Source organism: Chelonoidis abingdonii, chromosome 1 (assembly GCF_003597395.2).
Source record: "Chelonoidis abingdonii isolate Lonesome George chromosome 1, CheloAbing_2.0, whole genome shotgun sequence".
Classification (NCBI taxonomy): Eukaryota; Metazoa; Chordata; order Testudines; family Testudinidae; genus Chelonoidis; species Chelonoidis abingdonii.
Genome location: NC_133769.1, coordinates 354,839,416 through 354,853,026, shown reverse-complemented (window position 1 = coordinate 354,853,026; position 13,611 = coordinate 354,839,416). Strand labels below are relative to the sequence as shown.

General features: G+C 43.8%; 1 protein-coding gene across 1 annotated transcript in view; it reads left to right on the top strand.

The window, feature by feature from the left end:
• The window catches only part of PCF11 (PCF11 cleavage and polyadenylation factor subunit), a 30,501-nt gene extending 23,922 nt beyond the window's left edge, over window positions 1–6,579 (top strand). The window contains exons 12-16 of the mRNA XM_032770666.2: window positions 645–828; window positions 1,377–1,532; window positions 2,429–2,521; window positions 4,487–4,522; window positions 5,459–6,579. Of these exons, the coding sequence (XP_032626557.1) occupies window positions 645–828; window positions 1,377–1,532; window positions 2,429–2,521; window positions 4,487–4,522; window positions 5,459–5,674 (685 nt within the window). The 3' untranslated portion in view covers window positions 5,675–6,579. The remainder of the gene's footprint in view (window positions 1–644; window positions 829–1,376; window positions 1,533–2,428; window positions 2,522–4,486; window positions 4,523–5,458) is intronic.
• Window positions 6,580–13,611: the final 7,032 nt, after the last annotated feature.

Genomic DNA, 13,611 nt, shown 5'->3' with positions numbered 1-13,611 from the left:
TTCTTAGTCAAGATGCTTATTTTTTTTAATTGGATCTAATATTTTTAAACACACGTTGAAGTCAGTGGAACAGTTCATGTGCACAAAGGTTTGCAGAATGTGTTTAGGATTCACATCAATTTGCTTTTAGCTCATTGGAGCCAGTAGATCTAAATTGGCTAACATTATGTGCCAGTCTGCTTTTCATAGAATCATAGAATATCAGGGTTGGAAGGGACCTCAGGAGGTCATCTAATCCAACACCCTGCTCAAAGCAGGACCAATTCCCAGCTTAAATCATCCCAGCCAGGGCTTTGTCAAGCCTGACATTAAAAACCTCTAAGGAAGGAGATTCCACCAGCTCCTTAGGTAACCCATTCCAGTGCTTCACCACCCTCCTAGTGAAAAAGTTTTTCCTAATGTCCAGCCTTTCAATCCATTTTAGGTCTGTCACAAACTTGAAAGCGATGGAAACCTACACTCTACCGGACACCTGTTTTACTTAGTTAGCTTCACACCTGTTTTAGTTAGTTAGCTTCACTCCTTTCTGTGTTGGCAATGAGAATCCAGCATACTTTATTGGAATGTTTTCTCACCCTTTAAAAAAAAAAAATTAATCACTTTTCTGGTAAATGTTAAGCCTTTACAATTTTTTTTTCTTGTAGCCGTTATGATAGTGTTATAAATCGACTGTACACTGGTATTCAGTGTTATTCCTGTGGAATGAGGTTTACAACTTCACAGACTGACGTATATGCAGATCACTTGGACTGGCATTACCGACAAAATCGCACTGAAAAGGACATCAGCAGAAAAGTTACTCACAGGAGGTGGTACTACAGTTTAACAGTAAGTAATGCAATAATATCTTTCTCTGTATGTGTCTGAATGAATAGAAGGCAAAATTATTCCCTGTGCAATTGCACTGAATTCAGTTGTGTTGCATGGAATGTAAATCAGCACAGAATTCGACCTTTGGTAATTAATCCTCTCAGATTTCTTCCTCTTTTTTCTGACAGTGGCTATAAAAGCATAAAAGAAAGGTATGGGGGAACTAATATAGTCTAAGACCGTTGACGCCTCTTTTGATAATCTCAGTAGAGAGCAATGATAAGAATGGGGATGGATGTTAAACTACATTGTTGCTCCAAAGAGCGGTCCCTTTAGAACAGGCTTGAAGCACAATGGAGCAGTGTTGGGAAACTTGCACTGCTACTTGTTATGCTGTATCTGTAATGAGAGAGCTTCAGTTTCCAGTACAGTCAAACTGACATCTTTTATTAAAAATGCTCATACACCTTCTCAAATATAAAATTTGGGGAACTATATTTTTAAATGTGTAAAAGTTATGATTAATGAAAAGATGGCTTGAATGTTATTTTTGTTAACTTCCTTAGGACTGGATAGAATTTGAAGAAATAGCCGATCTAGAGGAACGTGCAAAGAGCCAGTTCTTTGAAAAAGTACATGAAGAAGTTGTATTGAAGACACAAGAAGCTGCTAAAGAAAAAGAGTTTCAAAGTGTTCCTGCTGGACCAGCTGGAGTGGATGAGGTAAATTTGCATATTTAATTAGTCTTTGATTAGCCTACATAGGGGGAAAGGTCTAATTTCTGAGCAGTCTTACGGCTTTTTTTTTAAATCCCTAAGTATTTTATGTAAACTATAAAGTTTCATCCTTCTATCTAACAAATACAGGTTAGAATGTACCTATGTGGAAGCTGAAGCTTGTATTTAGCAGAGTTGCAGTAGGAGAGATGACAGAGGCAAACAAACTGAAAAAATTCTCAGTCAGCCAAATCACAAGCCTTACTCAGAGAAATTTCCATTGAGGCCAATAGAAATTGGCCTTATTAAGGGCTGAGTAAGAGCTAAGTACCTAAGTGTTTAACCAAATAGCAACAAAATCATGACAGACATCTCTGAATTCTATTTAGGGAGGGAAGTTATGTAATCAAATATGAGCTGTTTTAATTGGCAAAATAGCAAGATGGTCAAAAGTTTACCTGGATTAGCTGATACTTTTGAATTTAGTAACAGTTGGCTACTGGCTACATACAGGATTTTGCAGAAAACTGTTGTGATGGCTATCCCTTCCCTGAATGAAAGCCTCTCTAAACTTGGAGATTTCGTTTTTTAATTTAGAAAACGTAGTAACTTCATGTGATGCTAACAGTTAATCGAGAATGTGGAATCTAGTTGTCAGTTACAATTAGTCCATAGTTCACAAATTGCAATTAAATAAGTAATTAGTGTCCATTTATGTTACCCTTTTAACTGTACAGTGCATACATAGGAATGCAGTGTATTCCAGTATATTTACCTTGATTGTCAAAAAGTCCCCCTTTCTTAGTAAACTGTAGTTAGCTGCTTCTCTAGAAACTGGTAAGCACAAAAGTATTATATAAATGTTTATAAATTTACATAGCTGTGTCTTTTCCATCTTTCAGAGCTGTGAAATTTGCCAAGAGCAATTTGAACAATATTGGGATGAGGAAGAGGAAGAGTGGCATCTAAAGAATGCTATTAGAGTAGAGGAAAAGGTATTCTGAGCATATTACTTCTGTATGTGTGACATTTGGGGTTACTAATTGCCAGGGTAGATGAGGAAATAGCAAGAATATGCAAATAGGCATGTGGTGGAGGGCAGCCCAGTCTGTCTTCACTCTTGAAGTGTTTACTCTGCTGCTTTTTAGGTTCCGTGGTGCACCAAAACATCAGCGCTATGGGGGTTACCTTTAAACATCAGCACTATGGGGGTTAGCTCAGATATACTTGGCTTCAGCACACCATGCAGCAGCATCATAAATAAAATACATGTAGATATAAGTTTAGTAACTTGTACATAATTTTTTAAACCAATTTACAATAATCACTAATGTAGTTCAGCCCTTTATATAATTTTTCCTTAACATTATGAAAAAAATCCATAGTCAACGTTTATATTTTGACACCATACCTCACTTACACCAGGATATAAATCCATGTCCAGTACTGTTCAACATATTCATGAATTATCTGGGAAAAGGGGGTAAACAGTGAGGTGACAAAATTTGCAGAGGATATGAAACTATTCAAGATAGTTAAGTCCAAAGCAGACTGCAAAGAGTTACAAAGGGACTTCACAAAACTGAGTGACTGGGCAACAAAATGGCAGAAGAAATTCAGTGTAGATAAATGCAAAGTAATGCACACTGGAGAACATAATCCCAACTATACATATCAAATGATGGGGTCTGAATTAGCTGATACCACTCAAGAAAGAGATCTTGAGATCATTATGGATAGTTCTCTGAAAACATCCACTCAGTATGGAGCGGCAGTCAAAAAAGCTAACAAAATGTTGGGAATCATTAGTAAAGAGATAAGACAGAACATCATATGACCTCTGTATAAATCCATGGTATGCCCACATCTTTAATAAGAGGTGCAGATCTGCTTGTCCCATCTCAAAAAATATATATTGGAATAAGAACAGAAAAGAGCAGTAAAAATGATTGGGGGTATGGAACAGCTTCCATATGAGAAGAGATTAATAAGATTGGGAGTTTTCAGCTTGGAATAGAGATGACTAAGAGAGTATATGATAGAGGTTTATAAAATCCTGACTGGTGTGGAGAAAGTAGATAATGAAGTGTTACTGACTCATAACACGAGAAATATAGGGGTCTCCAAATGAAATTAATAGGCCGCAGGTTTAAAACAAACAAAAGGAAGTATTTCTTCACACAGTGCACAGTCAGCCTGTGGAACTCTTTGTCAGAGGATGTTGTGAAGGCCAAGACTATAACGGTTCAAAAAAGAACTAGATAAGTTCCTGGAGGATAGGTCCATCAATGGCTATTAGCCCGGATGGGCAGGGATGATGTCCTGAGCCTATGTTTGCCAGAGGCTGGGAATGGGTGATAGTGAATCACTTGATGATTAAATGTTCGGTTCATTTCCTCTGAAGCACCTGGAATTGACGACTGTTGGAAGACAGGATTCTGGGCTAGATGGACCTTTAGTGTGACCCAGTATAGCTGTTCTTAAGTTATATTTATATGTAGTTAGAATATATGAAAGTCACACCAACGCTATATCAATCATTCTAACTATCTGAGTCTCCGGATGGGGGAAGGGAGATAATTGAGGCAGACAAGGGGTGTGAATAAGTGGAGTTGGGATCTTGAGAATTAACTGCTTAAACTGCATTCCTTGCTCTTTATGCCTTGTGTTGGTGGAACATGCAGTCTGATAACTTTACCATTAAGTTTTGGTTGAGAAATTAGATTTATGGTCAGCATTAAAGACAAGATATATTTTGCTCAGATTACCTTTGGGCGTTAGAAGTTAAGCATGGAAGATTTTAGTTCAAAAGTGAATGTTTAGGGAAGCTAGGGGATGAGACAATGAAGTGCATAATCAAAACTTCTGCAAATCTAATTTCATAACCTATGCAACTGCTGTAAAATACGCATTTGTGTGTTCAAATATGTAGAGAAGTCACATGATTTTTCTTTTTTTAGATTTACCATCCATCATGTTATGAAGATTACCAAAAGGCAAGTGCATCTCTATTTTTATTTCTGCTCAAACATTTTATTGTGAGGTTGATTTTTGTGTTGAGAGATTTATAGTTTTGTGCGGAGAGAATGTATTCAGAGCATGCTACCCATTTCTGTCACATGTGACTAGACAAGAAACTGCAAGAATGATGGTAATGGCAAATTTATAATTCAGAACTAGCTGGGAAGCTTATTGCTTATTTCTGATGTTGTGACATAACATGTCATCTTGCATGTCAAACAGCAGTAAATAGAAGCCATTAGTTGAATATATAGGTCAAGTATATGGGGTTAAAGCTTTTAAATCTGAAGAATTTGCTGAACAGTGTAAATTAATACTGATGTGTTTTTAGTTCCTAACTTCCATTAGCTGTTTACTGTGAATGAATATAGGAACTCAAATTGTTGTGTTGGGGTTAGTGAGGAGTGTACTGTGCTTTATGGCAATATACTACATCAGTGGCTTTCAACCTTTTTTCGTTTGCAGACCTGTAAAAAATTTTCAAATGGATATGCGAACCCATTTGGACATCTTAGACATAGTAGACCCCTGGGGTTCACAGACTTATTACAGGTTGAAAACCACTGTTATATGGTAATGACAACCTTTTTTAGACCCCTTAGACACAGTCTGTGGATCCCTGGTTGAAAACGATTGTACTACGTATTTGTCCCTTATTTATTTGATGTAATAATTTTAATTTAGGGAGCATTTGGTTTGTTTTTAAACTATATTTGCCAAGGTAAGAATGTTACAGAACAAACCAACTCTCTTAAGAATCTTGGCGAGGAGGGAAACTTACATTTTCAGTAACCAAATTAACACATCCTGTGAAGCAACATTTATAACGTTTCTCCCTCTCCTTTAGTCACAAAGGAAATGACTGTCTTAGTGATATGTAAAATTGTATATTGTTAATTTGCATTTGGCAGACATCATCATTTGATTGTACACCATCTCCCAGCAAGACCCCTGTGGAAAACCCACTAAATATTATGTTGAACATTGTCAAACAAGAAATACAGGAGCCCTGTAACAGTCCTAAAGTCAAAGAAGAACCTGTCGACACCCCTGCTACTTGTATGGAAGAGAGCACACCTGCGTCTACAGATATTAAAACAGAAACTGATAAGGTTGAACCAGTTTAACTAAACTGAGAGGTATGATTTTTTTACAGAACAGAAGAGCTGCTGTGTTGACTCTAGAAGGCAAATACTTTTTATATAAATAAAATGTTCTCATGGGGCAGGGCCCCAGCTATTATTTGGTTAATAAATACATTTTTGTATTTGAATTTCTTATTGCCTGCACAGTTTCAGGTGTCGATTGTGTGAAAGTACTGTAGATGCGTGCAAATTTAATGGAATGGAATTGTATATGTAAAAAAAATGTACAATTTTCACTTGTGGAAATGTAAATTATAAATAAAAGATATTTTTGCTATATATGGAGTGTAATGTTTATGCACACCATCGAATGAAGAGTTTCTGTACTTTTTTCAGCTTAAGTGGAATTAAACAGAGACCTCAGTTTAATCTTCTAGCTAAGTAGCATTCTGAAATATAAAATAACTGAAGGAAGTTATTTGGATTCATAGGAGGGTTATAAGGAAAACAATGCAAGAACTTTCTCAAACAGCAAACCCTAAATTTCTTTTCTTATTAAACTTAGATGAACAAACATGCATACATATCCAGATATAAAAATAAAAGTAACCAAAAACACAGTTTTGGATAGAAGGGAAAATTAGTAAAACAACCTGTGGGCTTGATTGTGGTTACAACTGCCAACATACATTTGATTAACAAACCAGTATAATTGCTTGTTAAAGCAGATTTTTAATTCCTTTTTTCAAATAGTCAAACGTAAGAATTTAGTACAGCTGAACAATTTTTTCTTTAAGTTACAGGGAAGAAAATGAATGTAAGAGTGCTCATTTTGAAACATGGTTAACATTTTTCTTTTGTTGGTTATGACTGGATTTAGATGATAAACCGGATACCATGAGATGTTAATATTTCTAACATGTAATAAATAGAAAGAATGAAGCATTTTTGAGTTTGAATCTCTTTATTTCATGAGGGGCTTTCGGGTAATCATGGGACTGGAAGGGACCTTGAGAGGTCATCTAGTCCAGTCCCCTGTGCTTGTGGCAGGACCAAGTATTATCTAGACGATTCCTGACTGTGTTTGTCTAACCTGCTCTTAAAAATCTCCAATGACGAACATTCCACAACCTCCCTGGGTAATTTATTCCAGTGCTTAACCACCTTGACAGGAAGTTTTTCCTAATGTCCAACCTAAACCTCCCTTGCTGCAATTTAAGCCCATTGCTTCTTGTCCTATCAGAGGTTAAAATGTTTTTTCTTCCTCTTCCTTGTAACACTTTTCACATATTTGAGAACTACTATCATGTCCCCCCTCTGTCTTCTCTTTTCCAGACTAAATAAACCCAATTTCTTCAAGTGCTTGCTCATGTCCATTCAGCTTAGGTGTGCTCATTACATGCACCAATGCTGGAAGTTTTTCTCTCAGCCGTATTTATAGGGGACCGGCTCCAGCGCCCTTGGAGTGGCACGCACATGCTACGGTATATAGGGCGCCGCCAGCTCCCCCGACCCTCAGTTCCTTCTTGCAGCCAGTGACAGTGCTGGAACCGTTGCTGTTTCATCTAGTGCTTTGTTGCTCGTTTGTATGAACTTGTTAATTCTTGTATTACAGTGTACATAGTATTCTGTTAGTATTTGTAAATCTCTTAGCTATAGTTAGTCTTTATAGGTCCCAAACAGGGCATGCCTCGATCCTCAGACTTTAAGCCCTGTGATTGCTCCAAGAGGCCCATGTCCATTAGTGATCCACATAGCAGTTGTCTGTTGCTTGGGGGAAGGGTACATCAGTGAAAAGTGCAAAATTTGCAAGTCCTTCAAGCCAAGGACTAAGGAGCGTGATACTTTTTCTAGTACTACTTATGGAGTTGGCTCTCACCCTGGCACTGGAGCAATGCTCCAACTTGGTGCCAAGCACCATGACCTCAGTATGCAGTGCCCCACCGGGACCATCCACTGGCGGCACCAGTGCCCATCCATGACTCTGACCAAGAAGCCCAAAAAGATGGTGCTAGGTCAGTCTCCAACCTCCCACAAAGGAAATAAGACTGGGTGCGAGGGAGGTCTGGGCAACTTCACCCTTGTTGGGATCTTGCAACCACTTTATAGTAGCTCCATCTAGGTTGCATTTCTCTAGTTTGTTTATGAAAAAGTCATGCGAGACCATATCAAAAGCTTTACTAAGGTCAAGATATACCACGTCTACCTAATTTGACTGTGAGTGGAAATTGAAGTATTTTACATCTTAAGGAATTATTTATTAAGGAACTTATACTGCATGCTTTTAAAACTGTTAAGCTAGGCTTAATCACTAATGGCCAAATTCAGGTTCACTTTGCGAAATCCTAGTGAATTTGCCTTTCAAAAAGGATATTTCCGAGACTTGGGGGACATAATTTCCCCCGCTCCTCCCCATTGAGTGTGGAGTGCTAGTACATTCCACTGTGGAGAAATGAAGCTTCTACTGTTCCAGAACCCAGTGTTGAAGCTGTTAGTCACAATTTCAGCTTAATTTAAAACATTGGGGGCGGGGGAAGAAGGGAATGTTTTGTTTTTAAGAGGGGGGTAACTTCTTTCACAACTTGAGGTCATGATCCTTGCCACAGTTGATTGGCACTTCCCCCTTAATCCCTTTGAGTTTGAGGGAGATGTTTTTCATTATTTAAAAGGAAACCTGGACATGGGGCTTTCCTATCTACATAAAGATGTAAGTGACATCAAAATTGTAGAAGTGCTTGGAATTTTTAAATCTACAAATCACTGTTGAACTTGTGAACATTAAAAAAAAATTTTTTTTTTCTCCCCCATGGCGACCAGTCTATTCATGGTCACTTGTATTAATCACTAGGGACAAAAGACACTACCAGCACATTACTAAATCATAATATGAACTGATACAATTTCCCAAGGAAGTTGCAAATTACTAATGGAGGGCATCAATTCCAAATCTAGACAACCTTTCTGGACAAAAAAAACCTCTCCAGCATCTGACATGCCTCTGTTACACAGTGGGTAATTGACCATGGATGTATTTAGGGTGCTTGGGTAATTCGTTTTGGGGTAATTGTCCACCTGAATTCCAGCCCAAGTGTGCACATTCTTCATCCACACAATTGGATTCTTTTGGCCAGAAGTGCTAGCTGGGCCCATGCCAGTGCCCTTGTCCATGCCAACACCCCACCTGAAGGTATAAATGGAGTGGCCCCAACCATTGCTCAGTTCCTTTACCAATGCAGAATCCAGGTATTACAAGACTGCAGGAGCGTTGAAGGAGGTTGGATTGTGAAATACACGTGGCCAACACATCTCAAAAAACCAGTTACTGTTGGGTTACTAACTAGTGCCTGTCTATATGTATTCCACTTCTGGTGACTAGCAAACAGTGACCTCATAATCAAGAGGTTGGGCCTGTTCAGTGATTACTCTGCCAAAGCAGCTGTCAGATATGGAGGCTTTGTAGAGGGAATAGTGTTGGATGAAAGTGTGGACTGATCCCTATATAGTTGTTCTGCAGATCTCTGCAATGGGTGTGCGTCTTGCTACAGAGGTTGCCTGAACCCTGGTGGAGTTGGATCTAATCAGCTTGCGTGAACTCAATCTAGCGTGATTTAATGCAACTGGAAACCCATTTAGATAGTCTTTGGGTAAATACTGCTTGGCCTTTAACTGTATCTGCAAATGCTACTAACAGCATAGGGCAGTTCCTGAAGGACAATATCCTGTCAAAGTAACACAATAGAGCTGTAACTACCTCAAGGATGTGCAGTTTTTTCTTCGAGTGCTTGCTCATATGTATTCCACAGTAGGTGTGAGTGCTCGCCACGTGCACCGGTGCTGGAAGTTTTTCCCTTGGCAATACCCGTAGGGGAGCACTGCTGTGACCCCTAGAGTGTTGCTGCTATAGTGCGCTATAAGGGGAGCTGCACGCTCCCCCCACCCTCAGTTCCTTCTTGCTGCCAGCAGCAGTGCATCGAAACTACTCGCTCCAGCTTTGCTGCAGCTCATCTCAAATCTCATTGGTGGTTCAGTAGTACCTGTATCAGTTAGTTAGTAAAAGTTCTAGTTTAGTTATTCTTCGGGTCGGGCATGCCCTGGGACCCAAAGTTTAAATCGTGCAAGTCTTGCAGGTGTTCAATGCCCAGGAGTGACCCACACACCGACTGTCTCTGCTGCCTGGGCGAATCCCACATCAGCGACCACTGTAAAATCTGCAGGTCCTTCAAACCCAGGATGAAAAAAAGAGAGAAATATTAGACTTCAGGCCCTTCTTATGGAGTCAGCACTGGCTCCTACCTCGGTGTGCCAAGCAGAATCAGCACCCGGTACTTTGTCTTCGGCGCGTGGTAATCCCCTGGCACCTTCCAGTGGCCGGCGCCACTCTCCATCGAAAAAGCAGAGGAAGGCTTTGTCATCTCAGAAGCATAGAGAGAAGGCACGGGGGGAGGCTAGATCCACGTTGGGCAGTCCCATTTCCCCCCTGGTCTCTAGAGCTCCAACTCAGGTTGAGCAGACCAGCCCGGTTGTGTCAACTCAGACTTCTCCGGCTGAAGTCCACATGCCTTCGACACTGGAGGCCTTGCAGGCGGTCAAAGATATTATGACCCTGCAGGTGCCCAGGGCAGCACCAGCATCCGGACCCCGCTCTAGAGGCAAGCCGCTGTTGGGGTCTCGTCAGCCAATGCCAATCTGTTGCAGATCCCGGTCAGGAGACCGCTCTCGGGACCGCTCGTTGCCTAGCATCCTGGCGGGACACAGCCCCCATTCTCCACTCTTGTCACCCTCCAGGTTGTCCGGTAGGGTGCTGTTGGAGTGCAGTTCTAGGCACCACTCCACGCCGAATACAAAATATCGGTGTGACAGGTGCCGATGTTGTAGATGCTCCCACTTTCAGCGCAGCTACCAGAGCCACTCCCAGCACGGATGCTGTTGCTGGTCATGCTCCAGCTCTCACGCGGCGAGGCACCGCGCCCACCACTCCCGGCGAGGATCACCAGCTCCACTTCATCATGGATCCAGGCGTCAAAGAGTCTCGAGGAGTAGCAGCTTGAGGCGGTACCATTCCTTGATGTCGGAGTCCCGGTCCCGTGGCAGACGCCATCGGTACCACCGCGTGTACGGCACCCACAGGTCAGTAACCCAGACCTTGACCCACATGCAGCACTCTATGCTCCAGCTAAGCCAACCTGTCCAGCTGGTGCCACTGGTGCCACACCAGAGTCAATGGCAGGAACCCCCGTGGCAGAGCCAGTGGTGTCAGTGGACCCCCTGGTCTCCTGTGCATACCCAGCAAAGCCCTCGGTTGATAGCGGGAGCATCAGAGGCTCCGTCAGTTGCGCTCTCCAGACCTCCAAGGGACACATCGGTGGGTCACGGCTCCTCGGCACCACACGAGGAGTCCGATCAAAGGGTGGACCCTGTGGCACCAGCCGACGTGCAGAGCCTGGTACCGGCCCCCTCCCCCACACCAGATGACAAGATCGCAGCTCCGCCCTTCTCTGTACCTCAGGAGGACTTCAGGGCCCATCAGGAGATGCTGAAGTGAGCAGCATCCAGTCTCCATCTTCAAGCTGAGGAGATGGAGGGACCCTCGGACTCGCTGTTTAACGTGCTTTCATCCTCGGCACCAGGCAGTGGCACTCCCGCTCCATGAAGGGGTGGCCAACGTCTCCAATGCCCTCTAGCAAACACCGGCCTCCCTGGCCCCGATATCAAAAAAGGCGGAGCGCAAATACTTCGTGCCCACAAAGGGGCACGAATACCTCTATACTCACCTGGCCCCCAACTCCCTACTGGTGGAATCTGTGAACCACAGGGAAAGACAAGGCCAACCAGGACCTGCACCCAAGAATAAAGACTCCAAAAGACTGGACTCGTTTGGCAGAAAGCTTTATTTGTCCACCAGCTTCCAGCTCCAGGTAGCCAACCACCAGGCCCTCCTCAGTCAATATGAGTTTAACTTGTGGGAGTCACTGCCAAAATTCGAGCCCTCCCTTCCAAAACGTGAAAGGAAAGAATTCAAGTCGCTAGTGGAGGAGGACACTGCTGCCGCAAAGGCTACATTGCAGGTGGCGTCGGATGCTCAATCCATGGCCTCGGCGGTGTCCATGCACAGGGCCTCGTGGCAACTGCTATCCGGGCTCTCTGTGGAGGCGTAGTCTGCGATGCAGGATCTTCCCTTTGACGGCAAGGACCTGTTTGCAGAACAAACAGATGTGAGGCTCCACAGCATGAAGGACTTGCGTACCACCCTTCAAACCCTTGGGCTCTACGTCCCGCTTAAGGAAAAGCCTAAGGCACAAGCCTCCATCCCTGCGCCCCAGACAAGATATGAGCCCGCCTACAAGAGGTCCAAAACTCAGAAGAGGCGACCTCAGAGACAGTCTCGCTCTGCCCCCCAGCCTGGGCCCTCCAGGGGCAAATAGCAGGGCAAGAGGCAGTTTTGACGGGTTGCAGGAGGGTACCCTGGTGACCCTTGAATGGACCCTCCCACCAATAAAGTTAGTTTTTAGCAACCACTTGTGTCCGTTTCTTGAGGAATGGTCCCAAATAATATTGGACCAATGGGTCCTCAGCACCATTTCCCAGGGTTTTATGGTACAATTTGCCTCACGCCCAACCTCCCCCCTCCCTTGGATGGCATGGGGGACCCATCACATTTACCCCTGCTACAGCAGGAAGTGGGTCGGCTCCTCAGCCTGGGACCTGTGGTGAAGGTTCAGTGGGAATTCCGGGGGAAAGGGGTTAACTCCCGTTATTTCCTGATCCCCAAGGAGAAAGGGGGGCTCAGACCCATCCTGGATCTGTGAGGCCTCGGTTCATGGCAAAATGCTGGTTCTGCATGGTCTCTGCCATGTATCATACCCTCTCTGGACCCTGGCGATTCGTATGTGGCCCTGGATCTTCAGGACACATATTTCCATATCCACATATTCGAGGCGCACAGACTCTTCCTCCGCTTCCTAGTAGGACAGGACCACTACCAATGTACGGTCTTCCCCTTTGGCCTGTCCACCGCACCCACCGTGTTCACGAAGTGTATGGCAGTAGTGGCAGTCTACCTCAGCCGCCAAGGGTACAAATATCCCCCTACCTAGACAACTGGCTGCTCAAAGGCAGTTTGCGGTCCCAGGTGCACAACCATGTGGACCTGTTCTTGGCCATGTTTGCCAAACTAGGCCTCCTCGTAAACGAGGCCAAGTTGACATTTGTCCCAGTGCAGGGGCTGAAGGGGCTTATAGCATCAGTCACAGAGTTCCCATTACCATGGCTAGGGCATGCCTACAGCTCCTGGGCCACATGGCAATGTGCACGCACGTGGTCTGCCACACCAGGCTTTGTATGAGGTCCCTCCAGCTCTGGTTGGCCTCAGAGATTTCCCAGGCCAGGGACAAACTGGACAAAGTCCTCTTGGTACCATCGCGGGTGATCCTCACACTACAATGGTGGTCCTGCCTGGCCAATCTGCTCCAGGGAATTCCCTTCTGGGACCCAACTCCATTGCTGGACCTAGTGTTCAATGCGTCGGACTTGGGCTGGGGGGCACATATGGGGACCTCATGGACCCAAGCTTTGTGGTCCACTGGAGAGCTATCCCTTCACATAAATGTCAGGGAACTCAGGGCGATACATTTAGCCTGCGTGATGTTCAGCTCGCAGCTATGTGCCAAGGTGGTCAGAGTACTCACAGACAACATCGCTGCAATGTTTTATGTCAACAGGCAAGGCAGGGCGAGGCCCTCTGCCAGGAAGCTCTCAGCCTCTGGGAGTTTTGTATACCCCATGACATCTCCCTGAAGGCTTTCCACATGCCCGGTGCCAACAATACGCAGGCCAATCACTTGAGCAGGGTTTTCTCCTCCCAACACAAGTGGTTGCTTCACCTGGAGGTCACTCATCAACTCTTCCGAGAGTGGGGCACTCCCCAAGTAGACTTGTTTGTGTAGACCCATTGCCACGGGTTCTGCTCCGGGGGTGGGAAG